At 37.0% G+C, this 19,479-nt stretch overlaps 1 protein-coding gene across 1 annotated transcript in view; it reads right to left on the reverse strand.

Annotated features, from left to right (window-relative positions):
• LOC140237722 (NAD(P)H-hydrate epimerase-like) overlaps positions 1-17,828 on the reverse strand; it is a 180,091-nt gene extending 162,263 nt beyond the window's left edge. Inside the window, exon 1 of the mRNA XM_072317649.1 lies at positions 17,790-17,828. Coding sequence (XP_072173750.1) covers positions 17,790-17,820 — 31 coding nt within the window. The 5' untranslated portion in view covers positions 17,821-17,828. The remainder of the gene's footprint in view (positions 1-17,789) is intronic.
• Positions 17,829-19,479: the final 1,651 nt, after the last annotated feature.

Below are 19,479 nucleotides of genomic sequence, written 5' to 3' on the forward strand. Positions count from 1 at the left end.
TAACAACTGCAGTTAGCCCAGCTCACTTCACTAGGAAAATTCTGCCGATTGTCAATCATCAAATTAATGCAGAAATGAAATGCTGGAAATACCTGTAACGAGTCAGCAAAGGCACATGAATTTTTCACACAGAAAACCAACTCTTTACTCACTTGCACTAGGTGAGTCATGCATGAAGACCTGGGAGAACCGCCCTGTCTTAGAGGCGATTTAAAGGTACAACTGTACCACAGTTATAAAAGTTAGCCACTGTAATCACACCAAATGATGCATTAGGACATTTCATAAACATCTGAGCATAAAACTGAAATAATGATGATTTATCAGTTATACAGATGTAGCTGATATTGATTTTTGTATTGAGAAACTACACATGAATACATACAGTGTACATTTAGTATTTAAAAAAAAACACTAAATTACTAAAGATGATCAAATACTGAAATGTAAAGATAGACCTCATGGATTTGTAGTTCTACTCAAAATACTGTATGTGACTAGATACATCAGTATGCCAACAAATATTTTTCTCCAGTCACTGCTGGAAGAAGCTCTATGGCAGATGTGCTCCATATCATTACATCATCACAGAATGTGAGGTATACAAGGGGCAATGCATTTAACCCTTAAGAAGCCACAGCGATATTTACTAAATTTCTACCAACAGCGGAGTGTTAAAGCATGTCATGCTTTCTTGTCTTTCCACAGAGAGTCATTGTCTTCACATGCTTGTAGACTGATCTTGGTAGACATTTGGTATGAATGACTGATTCCATCGTTTAAGGTGCAGTCCTCTGACATACCCACTTCTACCCCTTGACCTGTTGAGAAGCCTGATTGCTGCGGTCAACTCCCGTCAGGTAGTTACAATGTAGGTTAAGTCTCCGCACATATCTGGCAACAGAGGATTTTCACCACAGCACAAGCTGAACACTCAATAGGCACACTATTAAAGGGTTAAAGTGTTGCGTACATGTGTACCTCTCACTGACCCATCCCACCCCCCACAACTCCCCCCCCCCCCCCCCCCGCCCCTCCCCAGCAATAGCAGATCTATAGATAGACATTGTTACATCACTAAATGAGATTGAAAATTGAAATAAAAAATACATCAAAGCATGGAGATATCAATCTGACATTCCCATGGAAACAAGCAAAGATTTGCAGTGGCAGCAATTTTCCGAACGCATCAATCTGAAAAGGCCTCTCCCACCAGAGATGAGAGAAGTGGGGCAGGCAAAAAAAAGGGGGGGGGGAAGGGAAAAAATTGCAAAATTAATGTGGCTTCTTGTCAAAGATCATACACTCAATATCTCACCAGCAGCACACAATGACAGGTATACAAAGAGACAAAGAGCTAGAAAGAAGCGAAAGAGGGAGCGAGAGAGAAAAACGAAAGAGAGACGGGTAGAAGCGGGAGATGAAGCACTCACCTTCCTTCCTCCGAGACCTCGCTATCGTCGACTGACAGCGGTGCGGAAGGGAGTCGCCGCCGCAACCGCCGACTTGGTGGAGCAATTACACGCCATGAAAGTGTAATGAAACCCCAACCCAAACAGTAGCTTTCACATCCATACAAAGTGTACCACAGAATTGCGCCTCTTTTTGCCGTTCTTCACATATTCTCCAAATGATTGTGCACTTTAATCCTTACATTACAGTATCTGTCATTACATCTTCGTTTGACAGCCTCTTTCTTTATCATAAAAGAATTCTTTTTCTTTAACAATCTTTATTATCTGTTGTTTTCATTCATATAAAGTCCTTAACAATCTCCTACCTGATTTTCTGACTTATCAAGTTAACATAAAAGTATCTAATTACAGTCTCAGGAATCTGGCACTTTAAGTATTGTTACCAAAACTTAAAACCAATTTCTGTAAAAGTAGCACAATTTATATAGAAGCTCATTTATTTCATCAATTACCAGAAACCAGGGGGACATTTCATGAAGCATTTTGTCCAACAAATAGTCAGACAATATTGCTCTCAGCCAATCAGATGCAAGGATTTCACTAGCTTTTATCAGTTTGTCAGAAAAAAAATATCTGAGAAAACATTTCAAGAAATACCCCCACAATGTCGTGTATCAGCCTAGCACAATTTCTGAAGGATATTGCTTTTGTTTTCTTACATTAACTATGAGTTTCTTCTATTGTTAAGAAATAACTTCTGTCTTTATCTAATCTTTCTCCAAGATATTTCTCTCTGCGATTTACTGCTTTTGTATTTGTTTCTGCCGAAGAGTGTTGTGCAATTCTTTATGGTTTTTTTATTTTTATTGTAATGATGTATTGTGTACATGTACTACCTTACACATTGATTGTATCACTGTTTTCTGTATATGTTAATACGGATTGGCTGAAAAAGAGCCTAATGGCTGAACGAAAGTATTTTAAGCTGTGTATAAAATAAACAAACAATCTTTAAGGGAGTTTTTACATCTGTTTCTTTCTCTGTCCTTTTTTTTTCTCTCTCTCTCTCTCTGTCCAGTTCTCAGATTTTTTACATACATTTTTTGCAAGTTTTATGTATATTTTCTTTTCCTGGGCCTCTATTTTCTCCCTCTCTTTCTTCTACTTTCACATTTTCTTTTTTTTTTTTCTTTACAGTTCAAACTCATGTTTGAACTGTACTTTATCTAAGAAACTGTAATAAATATTTCTGTTTCCATCTACAATTTTTCTTTACAGTGGTAACACACAGAATTTCTTACTGGTATTTACATATTTTAACTACATTGGCACTGCAACTGATTGACAAATTGCTGTACACCGATGTCAATGTAGGGCAATTTGTCGATAAGTTGCAATGAAAACATCTCGACGGAAGTATTTTATGAATTTGAATGTATATTGGCACTTTAGGCTAATGTAATATTCTTTGTTTGTTTTGAAACAATCATGAATCAACATCCCTTTATGGCTGTACTGATAGAGATTTTGTCTCTCTAGCTTGTCTTTCAGCATTTGTACTCATCATCCGTCAAATAGTCATTGGACACCATCAAGACGATTATAGCAAAGTTTTCCCTTGAGTTTTGATAATCACCATGGCAAACCCATCATAGAGACTCATGCAGAGCCATAATCTCAGGGATTAGAATAAGTTCAAAGACCTGGGCTGACTTTTAGAAACACATTATTTACAACAGGAAAAAAATACAGGACACTTTGTAGTGTAGGTAGTGCCAGACTTTTGTATTCATACAGAAGATTTAATGGCATACTGTCATATGGACTAAATTTCTCTGGTTGCCTTTTGCTGCTTGTTTTTTTTTTTTCAGTAGCGGTCTATCAAAACCATAACATGAAGGAATTTATTTGAATACTACACACTATGGTATTCCTATATACATGCCCTGCATTTACCTTTTTTTTTCAAGTTATATTTTGGGCTCTTCCTCTATGCTTCTTGTAATTTTTTATTCCTTTGTTTGATTTTAATATCAATAAAGTGATGATATGAATAAATAGAATATCGCTCATTACCCATAATAATGATGGTCTTTAAGATCTTGTTTCCTTCCAATCTTTTTTATGTCTTATTTGGTTTAAGTTTTTCATCCTTGTATCATACATTTCCTTCTTTTATTTTATGAATTCTGTTCAACTAAGCTTCCCCTAGCTCTAATTGTCCTTCCCAGTCTAGCTCTAGCTCTATCCCTGTCCCCCCCCCCCCCCTCCTCGCTCTCTTCAATTTGTTTCATTGTCCTTCTGTATCTACAGTAATAACAGTGAGTTTTTGTTTGGTTCTGTTTTCTCTGCCCTAAATTACTGCCCTTGTGTCTCCGTTCTGTCTCGCTCCTTTTCTTTCTTCGGCCGGCTGCGATGCGTGTCCTCGGGGGAGAGTCAATATACCGTGGCATCGTGGTCCGTCGCGCTAATAGTAATACTCTCAGCTTTGCTGCTGAAATATTGATGCCGTACGGGGGGTGGTTATAATTGGCAGGGGACATTTAACCCGATGTCCACATTCGCCGGCCGATTCTTGGCGATGAATGGTTATGCTTTCCAATCCTGCTTGCCATCACCTTTGCTCTCCAAAAGAAATTTGATTAGAGAGAGCGCGAGAGGAGCTATCCATTCTCCTTAAACCCGGTGGAACGCAACGGGGATGGCACAAATTGACCTCCTTACACAAAAAGTGCTGATCCCACGCGAATTCAATTAGTCGCCACATGATGCTACGAGAACGAAGGTGTTAAACTCTCTCGGGGCAACCGCATTCGCCGAAAATGTCTCGCAGATATTGATTCTGACTGACTCTGGGAGCGCGCACATACCCTCTTTTTCTACGCCACATGTCGTGTGAGAAGCTGATAATAATGACGATGATAATCATCAATGAGGCATACGTTTTCTTGAGAACATTCCTGATAATCTCAATGATGGTGAATGTCATAATGATAGGACTACAACAAGAAACACATATTTAGAAAATTAATAATGGTAATAGTCCGGCCTATCAATGAAAAACGGCTGAAGAACTCATACTAATAATGCTGATAATAATTATGAAATCAATGATAACAATACATAGAACAATAATAATAATAATGAGGAGGCAAAAGGGAAAGAAAATGACAAAGAATAAGATAGATTAAAAAGGAATACGAATTACTGGTTTTTACTTTTATATTTAAAAAAAAAAATCTTCCTCTCACTCTTAAAGTCTTCCAGTTCTTGACTGATGATGTTAAAGGGATCGTATAGTTCTTGTTGAGATCTAACTTCAGGTTTCTAACATTTTTTGGTGAGATAATAAGAAACCCCTCACAAAATATAAAAGAGCATGTAATTCCAAGAGGGATTCCACATCAATTTGATGAAAATTGGATTTGAAATTTTTTAGATATCCAAAACAGAACAATCCTAATAAAAGGTGGGTCTCACCTTTTGATTACGATCGCTTTGTTTTACTTTGTTTTTGGATGTCTCAGCCATTCCAAAGCCAATTCGCATCTAATAAACTTTGAATTCCTCTTAGAATGGTACGCTCTGTATCATTTCATAAGTGGTTTCTTGGTATCTCGCAAAAAGTTTAAAGCCCATTCCTCATCTCTACCAATACTATACCATCCCTTTAATCTCCACCCAGTAGTAGTGAACAAAGTGTAAGACGGGTACTTTCATCCCCCCCCCCCCCTTCCACCTTTACCTGAGTGTCAAGCAGACCAGGTGATCAGTTTTATTTTGGGATGATCAATTTTGCTAGGATACCCCCAGGACACTCTGGGGATAGCATTCATCAAATCCAATGAGATTATGGCATGTTCTCACAGAGCTACGGTTTGTTTGAACATAGCCATCTTTAACAGCAACAAAGAGAAAAATATCATTCATTGAGTCTTAGAGGATAGCACATTTACATAGAGCTAGGGATTGTTTGAGAACAGTCTGGACTGTTATATCAGCAATCATAATGAAAGAGAAAAGGCCCAATAGGACAGCATGTTGCATACAAAGCTAGAGACTGTTCAAGAACATTCCTATTTCACAACAGCTACCATGCAGAAAAAAAGACCACAAAATATTCACTGAACACAATCATGACGATAGCATCCTCACATAGAGCTAAGGAGTGCTCAAAGACAGTCATGTCTAACAAGAGCAATTAAAATATATATATATAAAAAGCATCAAGCCCAATGGAATGAGTGGGTATCATGTTCACACAAAGCTACGGATGGTTCAAGAATAGTTTTGTCTCACCAGTAGCCATCTCAACCACCAAAAAGACAGAAAATAACAAAAATAGGAGCAGAAGTCAATACCTCTGAGATGGTGCACTGAGTGCATGCAAATAATGTTCTGCAAATATTTAAACACATTCCCTAGAGGGAACACAAATATCACTCAGCAGAATTTCTGCATAGCAAGACACTGGCCTGACAGATTGAAAATGTTTCTCCATTAAAATATAAAAAGGAGAATTTGACATGAGCTGAGAAATTGAGAGCCTGGATAGATTCAGTATGTCAGAAAACAATTTTTTTATCTTTAATAGTTGATACTCTCTGGTTGTTTATTTCTCAGTCATTCAAAACAAAATGACAAAATGAATGAGAGAAAGGTATTGGTGTACAAAGTGAAAACGAAAACTCTTAATCGTGTTAACAGTTATCTGTTTGGGTCTTCTTTTACAGAAAATGAACATCACATAGAGACAAAACTTGACAGAAAATGGAAAGTTATATGCAAAGACACACAGCTTCATGTAAAGAAGGGCTGGGGATAGAGGATAAAGAATAGCATCACAAAAATGCTTGCCACGGTAGCTTCACACAAGCCTCATAAACTGCAAACATTGCAAGTCATAGGGGCATCAGCGCAGCTGCATGCAGCGATTAATGGTCCCTTATGTCAATCTCCCATTGAGAATGATGGATCGCGAAAAACAAGGTGCTAACCATCAGAATCTATGGGCCGACTTGTGTTTGCACCATCTTAAAGAAAGAGCGGTGAGAATGTGGAGGTAAGACATACCATGACTTAAGCAGGTTGAAGAAAATTGATCAGGACAGTTTAGAGGAAAAAAAAGAGGGAAGATGAAGCAGTAAGACTGTATGTAATGACGCAAGAATAGATTATGCTCTCTTTTCGTACCCTGCAGACTGTCACGTTTGCTCTAATTTCCATCCACAACAGCAACTAACAGAATATATATCTAGATAGGCTTTCATGTCCCCGGATCACAAGTTTGTTTTTAAACAGCAAAAAACACAGGCAGCCATTAGTCACTAAATGACAGACATGTTACATCAGTAATTGTTTTGTTAATTGCTGAAATACATGGGCACTGCACATGAAAAGTCCACATTTTATCAAATATTTAAACATCTGCTTTCTACACAGAGCACTAAATTATAGAATTGTTCATGTTTCCCCCTCTGTACTTGCACCTGTTCTGGCAATGGCATGGTGTGTTCACATACTGTATACGCCATACATTTCGCGAGTCTAAATTTTCGCGAATTGGGAATTCCCAACGATTTCGCGAGTGGTTAAATTCCTGATTGTGGAGTCCTGCACCGAACAGAGAAACGCACACGCGCACGTCACATTCACATTGGGATCAGGGTCAATATTTTCGTGTGTCTTTAATTTCGCAAATAGCACCTGATTCTTGAAATTCGCGAAAATAAAAACCTCGTGAAATATTCGTTGTATACAGTACAAGTATCTCTCTTCCTTGCTTTTCTGGCTGTCCTCATTTCTCTTCAACCTTCATTGTGCTGTAATGTCTGTGTTCCTTCTTTCTTTCTTTCTTTCTTCCTTTTCTTCAAGTGTCTGATCAACTGTGTGCATGTTTGTTTTGCTGTTTTTTGTCATCGCATAATTTTTGTACACAATGTGCAGTAAATAGTGTCTGTGCTGCAACATTCATTTCATTTTAAGTTTGTATGTTCTCTAGATTTTAAAGTATTTTATATACTTTTTTTTTTGGTAATTACCCACATCATACATCTGTCATAAAATGCTCTAAATGTAAATAGATGGATTTGGATATACAACATGATTCAAATGGCATTTTGTTTTTCAAGTGACATAGTTTTACAAGCTCAAATTGTTGTAGCAGATCACTCTTTTCCATTGATATGTTCACTTTTGTCACCAACACAAAGTATAAATTGTATGCAATGTTTCTATTCATTCATTCATAGAATATATTGAATAAAACCTTGTTGATCTGCATTACTTACAAACTGTAAACAATATATGATTTATTAACCCGTTGAGGACGGACTGATTTTGCTACAACAGGCATTTCCCATAGACACCTGCCCGAGTATACTCGGGACTCGTCCTCAACGGGTTAATGTATACTTCGTATTAAATTTGTATAAAGTATGTTTTTTGCTGGACTGTTCTAAATAAAAGCACAATTCTATTGAATTGAACTGAATTTCTGAGACCACAAAAAAGAAGAAGTCACAAACATCTTGATTCTTTATAAGCTTGGAACAAGTATTTACAAACATACAATATTTAAAAGCAGACTCTTCTGAAAGTCTGAAAGTCCTACAATTATGTGATACATCTGAGTTATCAAATGAGTTTACAGAAAGTAAGATTTTTTTTTATGATGGCACAGTCTGAGCTGTCACCGCTGTCTTACCTACTACTGTACTAGACTATCAATAGTGAGTTGTACATAATTTACATAAATAGTTGCAACTGACAGTGAGACACAATCTGTATGAATAATTTTAGATTATGTACAAACATTTGGATGACTTTATGTAATGCTTCCAAACATGATTTCAACCTCTACTTTAACCTGTTGCGAACAAGTCCTGAAATATACTCAGGAAGGTGTATTGTAGATATGGGAAATGCATGTTGCAGCAAAATCAGCCCGTCCTCAATGACTTAAATGCAAAATCCAAATGTTCATCAAAACATCTATGTAAGATAAAGTATTAAAGAAATTTTGTGTAATGCTTTTTTTTTTTTACTTTCAAACAATAAAGCAAATACTGCAGTTTGGCGTACATGCATGCATGTATATTTGAGAACTACAGAAAGGTAGTTTAATAGTCCTATAATATTGTCATAAGCAGACAGTGATCAACGATGAATCCTTTTCATTGACCTCAAGTTTCTCGGCACTTGATGGAACGAGCATGAACAGCAGAGAAGCATGTGCGGAGATGTTTGAGTAGCGACTATCACAATAATGTCCACATGCTTTGCTGGGTATTAGGGTGTTTTGACAACAGCAGCGAGGAATGTTAGCCCAAATTACTTCCCCAGAAAGCCTCTGGGAAATCCCTGGGTCTGTCCTGCTGAAATGAAGCTTAATCGATGTCAGGCTAATTGTAATTGACTTGAGCACTTGGAAGCTGAGGGGGAAACAAATTGATGAGCAATTTCTCTGCATACACAGCACTGGTAATCAGTAATCTGCTTTCAGTGCCACTTGTTTTGAATTAAAGCAACTTCAACTAATCAGGAGGGGATAGGGAGCTTTCTTTGTTTTTTATCAACTAGATCCTTTCTTCCTTTCCACATATCACTTGAAACATTTGTAACTGATCAGTCTATGATCCACAATTTCTGGCAGATTGAACATAGAATTTCCTTTAAAGTGGATCACCATAGGGTTGAGTTGACCTTGTCATTGATGGGAAGACAGCTAATGATTAGGGGGAAGAGATCTGCAGATATGTATTCCAAAATCACACAACTGGGTTCAGATTACACTCCATGATGTCAGCTGACATCTTTTTCATAATTAGATACAAAGCAAGTGTATAACATCAAAACAAAACAAAAGACAAAATGAAGAGGTTGTGTTGTGATCACTGTGATTGAGAGAACAGCACACTTTGCCTTCGGTGGGAAGGTCTAGGATTGAAGCTTAGCCACAACCCCTTTGACCCTCATCAAAATATTCTGTCCTTTACACTCTTCTCTCCACCAAGGTGTATTATCGATGATACTTAAATATAAACCTGAATGCAAATGAAACCAGACTACAGCACGAGTTCATCGTAAAGTGGCCGCCTGGCTTGAATGCTTTGTCAGGAATTGAATTAGTGCAATGTAAATTTCTTCATTTCACACACCAGATTATGTGTTTTAAAATATTCTAAGCATTTGAACATGGTAGAAAGCATTACTTAACAAGCAAATCTAATTAGGCATTTCTACTTTACAAAGAGCAATTACAGTGCCCGCTATCTACTCAAATAGATTGGAAAGCATTATGAATGAGACAATATCGCAGCAAATTTCATTCCCACGCACATAATTACTCTCTTGCTTAAAACATAAAAAGACAAAGTTTCAGCAGAACATATTGTTCATCAGATGGCACTTTGACAAAATTAAAAATTGTGTGATATTCATCTCACCCTGGGAAGAGAACTTCATGAATGTGAATGTGAAATGTAGCCAGAGGTATGAGAATCCTTCTACTGGCCATGGAAACTACATATCAATTAACGTCAAAGTGAGAATGCATCTAAAAGACACCTGTGGAAATGTTGTCAGCATTTTTGCATGAAAAAAAAGAAAGATGATACTTGAATAGAGCCTTGCACATGCCTGTATCTACATTATATTGCAGCAAAATAAAACCTTGAAACTTTTTCTTTCAAATCTGAATAGAGCCTAAAACTATTGCTCAATACAGTTAATATGTTAATAAAGACCTAAAATGAAATGTAGGGCCTGCTATTTGGCAAATCCATTTCTAAACTTGTCAAGCAGAATATTTTAATTATTCATATTTTAAGCTCTACTAAAGATGGGTAAATGGCTTATCTGACCTGCATAATACTGCTACTGTGCCGTAATACTCGACTATTAGACATTACTCTTGTCACAGGGATGAACCATTTCAACCTTGGATGTCTCTAATCAAGTATATCACCTTTCCGCAAATTGCTAGCATACATTTCCAGTCACTGGGGTGGCCCGAAGGAATGAATCTCATATTGGAATTTCGTGCAATAACCACAATGGAAGAGACAGGTATCACGGACCACTCCTCGGCGTGGGAGGAGATCTGTTTATTACATGCAACGATGCCCAAACACAGCCAACCTGCGATCCCTGCACAGTGCAGATGGATGGTTTGCATGGAGCAATTTATAATGACAACAAAACCTTGCCTCAAGACATTCTCTGAGAGTCTCAGAGGGATTTCAGACTACGACAATTTCTCGTTTGTAATCGCATTTCTAAAATGCATTTTCTTATAGTATCCAAGGATACGAGCCATTCTTGACACTGAAATGAGACGCCTCGCCTGTGGCTGGCAGCAAGCATTATTCTATCGATACATTCAACTGTGTCACAAACTCCCAGCGTGTCAATCAAACACTCCCAACTCTTGATAGGCTTACATGGATCGAAGAGCATAAAATATGAAATACGTGTGTATGCACCCATCATGTTTTAGAGGAAATAGAATTCAGACTGAACAAGAAATGTGACTATGGCGACTGATATGCCTCCGCCATAATGCATGATTCTCCTAAAAGCTCTACTACAGAGCTGTGATCACAGTTTCACATAATTGACAAAATATTAAAATGACATGTCTGTCACAAATGTGTTGAATGTTTAATTTCCTTGAACTAGGTATAAGTGGATGAATTGCTATATTTTCAATGAGAGCATGTATTTGGGGATTTGAGGATTTTTACTCGACTTTGGACCCTTTCATAAGTTTATGCATTGACTAATTTTCAAGGTGTGGAGAAAAAAAAAATGTAATTTCAGTATCAAATAGTAAATTGTTAGCATTTTAACTTGGCCTCTGACCCTTAACCTTTGAACTTATGACCCTAAAATTCCCAAGAGAATCACTGTCAGGCAGAACATGCACAAATATGTACTAAGTTTCATGATGATATCTTGAGCCACTTCAGAGATATGGAGGAAGACCTTTGACCTTTTGACCTTTGACCTTTTTGGCAAAAAAACTTCCCAGAGAATCTCTACTGGATAATACATAGTTATATTAATACACTAAGTTTCAAGAAAAATCTTACAGGCATTGCATAAATATAAGGGCAAAGTGAAATTTTGAGGAGTTGACCTTGAGCTTTGACCCATGACCCCCAAATTCCCTAGATAATCATTGCCAATCAGTACATGCACTGTACAAAGTTCCATGAAGTGAACCATTTCTGAGATATGGAGAGAAAAAAAAAGTAAAAATTTATCATTTTCACTTGACCTTTGACCTTGACCTCATGACCCCAAAAAACTCTCTCAAGAGAATCTTTATTGGGCAGTACATGTATACACTAAGTTTCAAGAAAATACCTTCAGGCATTGCATAGATACAGGGGAAATAGTGAAATTTTGAGCATTTGACCTTGACTTTTGACCTTTGACCTTGAGCATCTGCACCCAAAAGTTGATAGGCACAACTTTACTTACTCATACATATGCATGCCAAATTTCATTAGGATACCTCAAATGGTTTTTTAGTTATGCTGTCCACAAAATTGATTATGGATGGACGGAAGGATGGACAGAAGGATGGACAGAAGGACGGACAACCCGAAAACATAATGCCTCTGGTGACACTTCGTGGCAGAGGCACAAAAAACAACATCAACCACAATTGGCCAATCATGTAAGAGAAACATGTTTATTGGAAAGATGCCTTTCAAGCTGACTTTCAGACCAAATAGAAAAAAAAAAATGGATTAGCATGAAATTGCGTCTAAACACATCTACAACAAAATAATCTTGTAAGTCTGAAATCCTTCTCAGAAGTGCTGTAATAAGCCTCCTATGCATCTGATTCCAATATCCACCAATATTTTCCACCAGGTCTGTGTGCATGGCTGTCCAATGTGGTATTCTTCAATGATTACGTAATATGATGTAAGATTTTGTATTCTCAACATACTGATATAGTAAAAGGATAGCTCTAGTTTTTTGAAAGGGGATTCCACATAGAGTTGAACCTCTCGTACCCGGACAAGTCGGGACCGGGGCTCATCCGGATAAGGGATTTGGCCGGATACGGGAGACTCAATGCTTTATACATGTACATATATCACACATGTACTGATGTAGCCCATTGTAGTACCACATGTAGTAATGTGTATACTGCAACCTTTTCATTGTTACACTCAGTAACAGACCCCAAAATAGAGGTGTATGTTAATGTTGGAAGTAATATGTAATTCATGTGTGTTTGTGTAGGAGTTCTCAAGGAGTTGGGAATCCCCCTTTCCTCCCGTAATTATTTTTTTAAAAAAATCACGGCAAGATTGCGTCCGTATAATAGAGAGATCCGGATAAAGGGAGGCCAGATAAGAGAGGTTCAACTGTAGTAATAATTTTGATATAAAACGGTTCGGGGGAAAAAAGAACTTCTTGTAGACACTCTTACAATAGGCCTATAGTGATTTGGCAGTCTTGTCAATAACCTATATCCAATTCTTTTTGCAAGTTTAAACTCCAGCTTAAGAATGGAACAAAAATGCAGTAGAAATCTACAAGAGACAAACATACATGTACTTCCAAATCTTGTTTTGTTTCATGGTAACTGTACCGACCACAGAGACTTTAATGTCTTGTCATTGTTTTAACACATACGAATATAACATTTGATGTGACTTGCTGTCTGAGTTACTCTGTACATCAGTGTGCATCTGTTGCATCAATACCCCTATTAATTGTTTTTATGCCTCCGCCACGAAGTGGTGCCGGAGGCATTATGTTTTCGGGTTGTCCGTCCGTCCGTCCGTCCGTCCGTCCGTCCTTCCGTCCGTCCGTCCGTCCGTCCGTCCGTCCGTCCTTCCGTCCGTCCGTAATGAATTTTGTGGACAAGGTAACTATCAAAACCTGTTGAGGTATCCTAATGAAACTTGGCATGTATGTGTATTAGGAGGTGAAGTTGTGCCTATCAACTTTTGGGTGCACATGCTCAAGGTCAAAGGTCAAAAGGTCAAGGTCAAATACATAAAATTTCACTATTTCCACCATATCTATTGAATGCCTGAAGATATTTTCTTGAAACTTAGTGTATACATGTATTACCCAATTAAGATTCTCTGGTGAAAGTTTGGGTCATGAGGTCAAAGGTCAAAGGTCAAAAGGTCAAGTAAAAATATCAAAACTTCTTTTTTTTCTCCGTGCCTTGGAAAATTGTTCAAGTTATCTTCATGGAACATAGTATATACATGTACTGACTGGAAGTGATTATCTAGAGAATGTAGGGTTCACGGGGTTAAAGGTCAGGGATCAAAGGTCAAGTGCAACACTTCAAAATTTTACTATTTCCCTCATATTTATGCAATGCCAGCAGGGTTATTATTTTTTTACACTTGGTGTATGCATGTGTAACCTAATAGAAATTCTCTGGAAAGTTTTTTTTTTTTCTTCTTTTTTTGCCTCAAAGGTCAAAAGGTCAAAGATCAAGTGAAAGTGCTGAACTAACTTTTTCCTCCATATCTCGAAGTGGCTCAAGTTATCTTGAAACTTAGTACATATATTATGCATGTTCTGCCTGAAAGTGATTATCTTATGAATTTTAGGGTCAAGGGCCAGATGAAAATGGTAACAATTTACTATTCAATTCAGAAATTGCACTTTTTCTCCACACCTGTACCTTGAAAATTACTCAATGCCTAAATGTATGAATGGGTCAAAGTCGAGTTAAAGTCCTTAAATCCCTGGATACATGCTCTCCTATTCATCCAATTAAACCTAGGTCAAGGAAGGTGAACATTCAACACATTTGTGACAAACTTGTCATTTCAATATTTTGCCAATTTTGTGAAAATGTAATCACACATTGTCCACATGTACTATCTAGACCTATTGGGAAAATCATGCATTATGGCGGAGGCATACCAGTCGCCAAAGCGACATTTCTAGTTAAAACATGTTTCCTGTACCTGTACTTGTCACAAAGGCCTAAAATCATCAATGCATTTGATAACAACTGTGACATGCCAAGAGTGGATTTTTTAATGCCTTGATTGGGAATTGAAGAAATCTGATGTTCTGAATAATTCTTATTACCAGTATTGATTTTATCTAATGTAGGTCCTATGACAACCATATTGTAAGTTTACATTCATTATACCCCCTTTCAGACAGTAAACAAAAATTCTCTTATAATCATGATTGCACTATGACTCTATAAGAAGTTCCTTGATTGAGATGTTTCTAGCATCTGAAAGCAAATAATAGTAATCTCAATTCTAGAATCTTGATTTGCAAATCAAGATTCGATAATTGAGATTACTATTATTTGCTTTCCAAAATATGATTGTGGAAGAAGAGCTTAGCTCAATTGTACATTTGTACTCACAAAGATTATGATCATGATTCACAAACATGATTACATTCAAGCGTCTGAATGTTCCATAACTAATATCAAGATTACAATCATGATTCAAAAACATGATTAAAGGAGAGACTTTTCTATGATCTGAAAGAGCTCATATACAGTATGTCCTAGATGTGCACGTATTCAGACAATTATTATGGGAAACAATGAAAAAGGAATTCTGTAATCCCACTAAGTTCCATTGTATCACCAAGGCCTTTTCTGAAGACTCATTTCAATTGAGTGGTTTGTCTTCAAAAGCTCACTTCATGAGGCAAGCTTCAGGGACATACAATGAATGCCAACAAAAATTACTTGGCAAGTTAGAGTTACAATGTGTCCACAGGCATACTGTAGGACTGAGTGTATTTAAATGAAAACAGCATCAATGTTTCTGTCTTAATTAAGGGCTCTGATACTAAAACTCTGCTTATGAAATCATTTTAACTGGGATTAAAGTGCCTGATAAAAACTTCCAGATTAAGGGAAAACTTTCTAAATTACACAGTAATTATGAAATATTTCTTGGATGCATCTGAATTTGGTGGAACAGCAATTAGCACAAAATTTTACAACTATCTAATATTGTGCACATAGTTTAACAATACACAATCTTCCTGATGTTAAAATTGCCCACATGACAATTCTAACAACCTCGACAAGTTTAAGAATGTAAGTGCAGAATATTCAGGGTTCTTTTATGTTGTTGTTGTTTTTTCTAAGCCTTATCACTACTAATAAGAAGTTTGTTTCCTAAAAAGTGACATTCAAAGGAGAAAGAAACCCAAATACTGTGTGACCTTGCATCACAAAACCAATAAAAAGTCACCAGACATGGATTTTTAGTTACAATTGGGCAGATTCTGAAAGCTTTTAAATGATGTACTGTATGAGCTGAAATTTTCGCGTACAGATATTTTCGCGAATTGCTACTTGGAGGACATTTTTGCGTGTTGTTAATTTCGCGGTTGCGAGGGTCTAACTGAACTTACTTGAACTCTCACGAAAAAACTATAGTTGTCTAAACTAAAAGTACCTTACACGTGTAAGTACTAGTACTTTCTCAATTTGAAAGTAAAACAGATATCAAAAAGAAATACTTTACATGGACTTTTGAAATTCGTGCCGGACATCGACAGGCGAACACCAAGAATGCAGCTGCAAGAGTAGACTGAACGCACTTTAAACAGCTATAGCTAGCTGTACTGTGCGACGTGCATGCACAGTCGATAAGTTGAAGGCTAGCTAGGCGCAGCGCAGGACAGGATATATTACATGTTTTGTTTTCACGCGTTGTTACTTTTGCGTGTTGTTATTTTCGCGGTTCAAAGGCGATTCGCGAAATTTGCGAAAATAAAACCACCGCGAAAATTTCAGCTTGTAAAGTATTGTTACAACTCAATGAAAATAGACTATCCTAACCTATCTATATAGTGGAAAGAAAGCACTCACCCTGGAAAAGTGTGATGTCACATATGGACAGCCAGATAAAGGAAATATAAATAAACTTCAACATATTTTCACTTTCCTAGCATTTTAATGACAACACACCTGACCTTCCTCTTTCAGAAAGCCGGAGAAATAATATAAGCCTTTAAAACACTATGTCAGTAACAAGTCGAGGAAGTGTCATACTTTTCGTTAAAAAATTATATTTTGTGGGATTTTCTTTTGCATATTATTCTACATAGCATGTCATCATAAACTTTAGTCTTCTCATCCAGCAATGGCTGCACTAAAACTTAAAAAAAAAAAGTTTTGCAGCATTCACTCAGTTAACAAGGTATATTTGAGTTTCATTCTCCTTTAAGGACTTACAAAGATGAAAGCTCTTCTCATTTCCCACCTTAAGTAACAATATTTTGACACAGCAAATACATTGAAGCCAAACAATTTGACACAATGGGTGTTAGCTACCATGTGATTGAAATTTGAAATGTTGGTGTTTCTAACTTTGTTTGTCTGGTAGCAGAGTTTCTTGCTACTTTTGTGGTAGGTTTTGTGAAATAAAGTGGGGCAGATTTTTATGTCCCTGGAAATTCAATCTAAAGAGTCTGAAAATCAAAATGGAACACAATGAAAAATCTTATGTTTTCTGACTTTACAGTCTGCAATCAGCATTGACCCCCATGATCGACATTGCATCAACCGTGACTGAAAGTATGTTTATCAATTAACCCGTTCTTTATGGGCGTCAACTGATATACTGGAACCTGGTATACCAGGTTCCCAAAATGCAGTCTACAAGAGTGCCTGCAATCGTGATATTCGTAGCCTTAATTCATGTAAATTTGTGCTGTGTTGCCCACAAAAATGGCTGTAACAGTTTTGCTGTAAAACTTGTAAGTTGTACAAAGATGTACATAGCGAACAGGGTTGAGCTCAGCAATTTTGCTGACCCCATTTAGGGGAGTGGGTAAAGTCTCTTGAGACTGAGAAATATGTTCAATGCACAGATCATTCATAGAATAGAGTCGGATTGTCCAGTGAAGATGCAACTCCAGAAAAACAAAACAAAAAACAACAAAGAAAAAACAAAAAACACAGCACTGGCACTCACTGGCTGGCATAGCAAACTCATTGGCTTCACTGATCAGTGACTCTGACCGAATTAAAAGCCATACAATTCTTTCCCTCACGGATTTTTTTTCTTTTTTTCACACACCTTTTACCAATCGGCCAACTGTCTGACTGTAAACTACTTTAATTGCTGCCGAAAATGAGGAATAATAAATGTATATTCTGTAAACATACACGAAGAGCGACGTATGGGACTACACAACAACGATGTTTCCGTGAACCGACAAAAATGCTAGTTGCTAGTGAAAGGATCACAAATCACGAGTGCATATGATTTGGTATGCACCGAATCATTCCCACAGTCATTCAGATTTTGGCCTGGGTAAATAAAAAGACAATGTTATGCAGAGATAGTAAAATAAACTATAGAATAAAAGTAAACAATCACTTACGCAATCCCAGGGCAGCCGACAGTGGAGACATGCTGTGATGTTGCGATAAAAACCGAAGAACTACCAGTGCGCCACCTATTGGTTTCCTGACCTTCACGATAATCTTTGATTCTCATTGAAGCTGCTTATAAAAAGAGAGGGGGGGGGGGGGGAACAAACAAACAAGCAATAACAACAACAAAAGGCTCTTGATGATGAATTGAAAAAAAAAAAAAGTCAGTTACAAAAATTATCACTTATCATTCTTGAGAGCAATGTTCTGTTCCCGTTGTGGACTAAAGGTAAAATAAACCATGTCATGTAATTGTTATCACGGATTATGATAAATAAGCTACTATTTTCCTGAATGAAAATTAAATGGATACAACACAGTAATCAAATAATGACTGTATCCAGTGCCTTAAATCAAAAGAGTCACCAAACATATGAAATGAAAGTCAAGGGATTGTACAGGAAATCACTCTAGTATAGTCGTCCTAATGGTTCAATCACCACCGACTTTCACAGTCATGAAAGATGCCCGGTCTACTACTCTGCTGTATATTCATGATAGTAATTGGTATTTGTTTGTTGTCTAAGCTTTGTCATGCTCTATGACAGCTTTCTATAACTTCTATCATGTTTCTTATAGCTCTTTTAAGCTAGATCCCACTATTTTTATCATCATTATCCACTTGAACTATTACACTACCTATACACGACCTATCAGTAGGCCCTATATATTTATGTCATTTTCACTTCATGAGAAAACTGTACGTTATAGGTCCTAATTTGTTTGTCTTTTTGTATTAAATTATTTTGTTATGCATATATGCATATAAAAATGGATTTTCTTGATGGAAATAAATTAACTTGAATCATTTCAATTCAATTCGGTCAACATGCAGAAAAATTAGAACTCTTTACTTGAAGGAGTTTGAGGAAAATCTTAGGCCTACACTCTGTGCACATGCATGACCTTTTTGATTTTGTATGGATTTTTGGTAAAATCCATTTGCTATTATCTTGGGTACTTAGTAAGGAGGCAACAGCAATTCGTATAACAGTTGGTCTATTATAGTACGTAAAACGATAGGACTAATAGCCCTGGAGATGAAGAAACTCAGTAGAAATCCAAAATTTGGTGTTTGTCATGTCTGTCTGTCTGTCTGTCTGTCTGTTTGTTTGTTTGTTTGTTTGTTTGTTTGTTTGTTTGTTTGTTTGAGTTTTAAGCTTCTGAAGAAGGTAAATGAATTGCCCTATCACTAACCTAACTTTTATACATTATGATTCGTTTTGTTGTTGTTGTTGTTTTTTTAATTAGGCTCCTTATTATTCTGAAGGTTTGTTCGCTAGGATTCAGTGGGTTTTCCTAATGTTCCTGCACTTTAAATCAACATATTTCATATGAAATGTATGTCATAACGTTTTTTTTTTTGTTGTTTTTTTTTTTTGAGGGTTTCGTGATTCTGTGAATCCTACAAGCACGGCTAACCACAAACTAAACCAATTTATCTTCTGCACACCGTAGGATATTAGTACAGTATTAGAACAAAATTGTCTCTCGATCGTGCCGAGCTTCACACTGGGCTGGGCCGAGCTTGTAACCTATTCTCACCTAGTACAACTGTGCCTCCTGGGGTCGACTTGTCTTGTCCTGCTAATGGATCGGAATGTGGCGTCTCTCAGCTCTAAGGCAACGGTAAAATTA

Source organism: Diadema setosum, chromosome 14 (assembly GCF_964275005.1).
Source record: "Diadema setosum chromosome 14, eeDiaSeto1, whole genome shotgun sequence".
NCBI classification, from domain to species: Eukaryota; Metazoa; Echinodermata; class Echinoidea; order Diadematoida; family Diadematidae; genus Diadema; species Diadema setosum.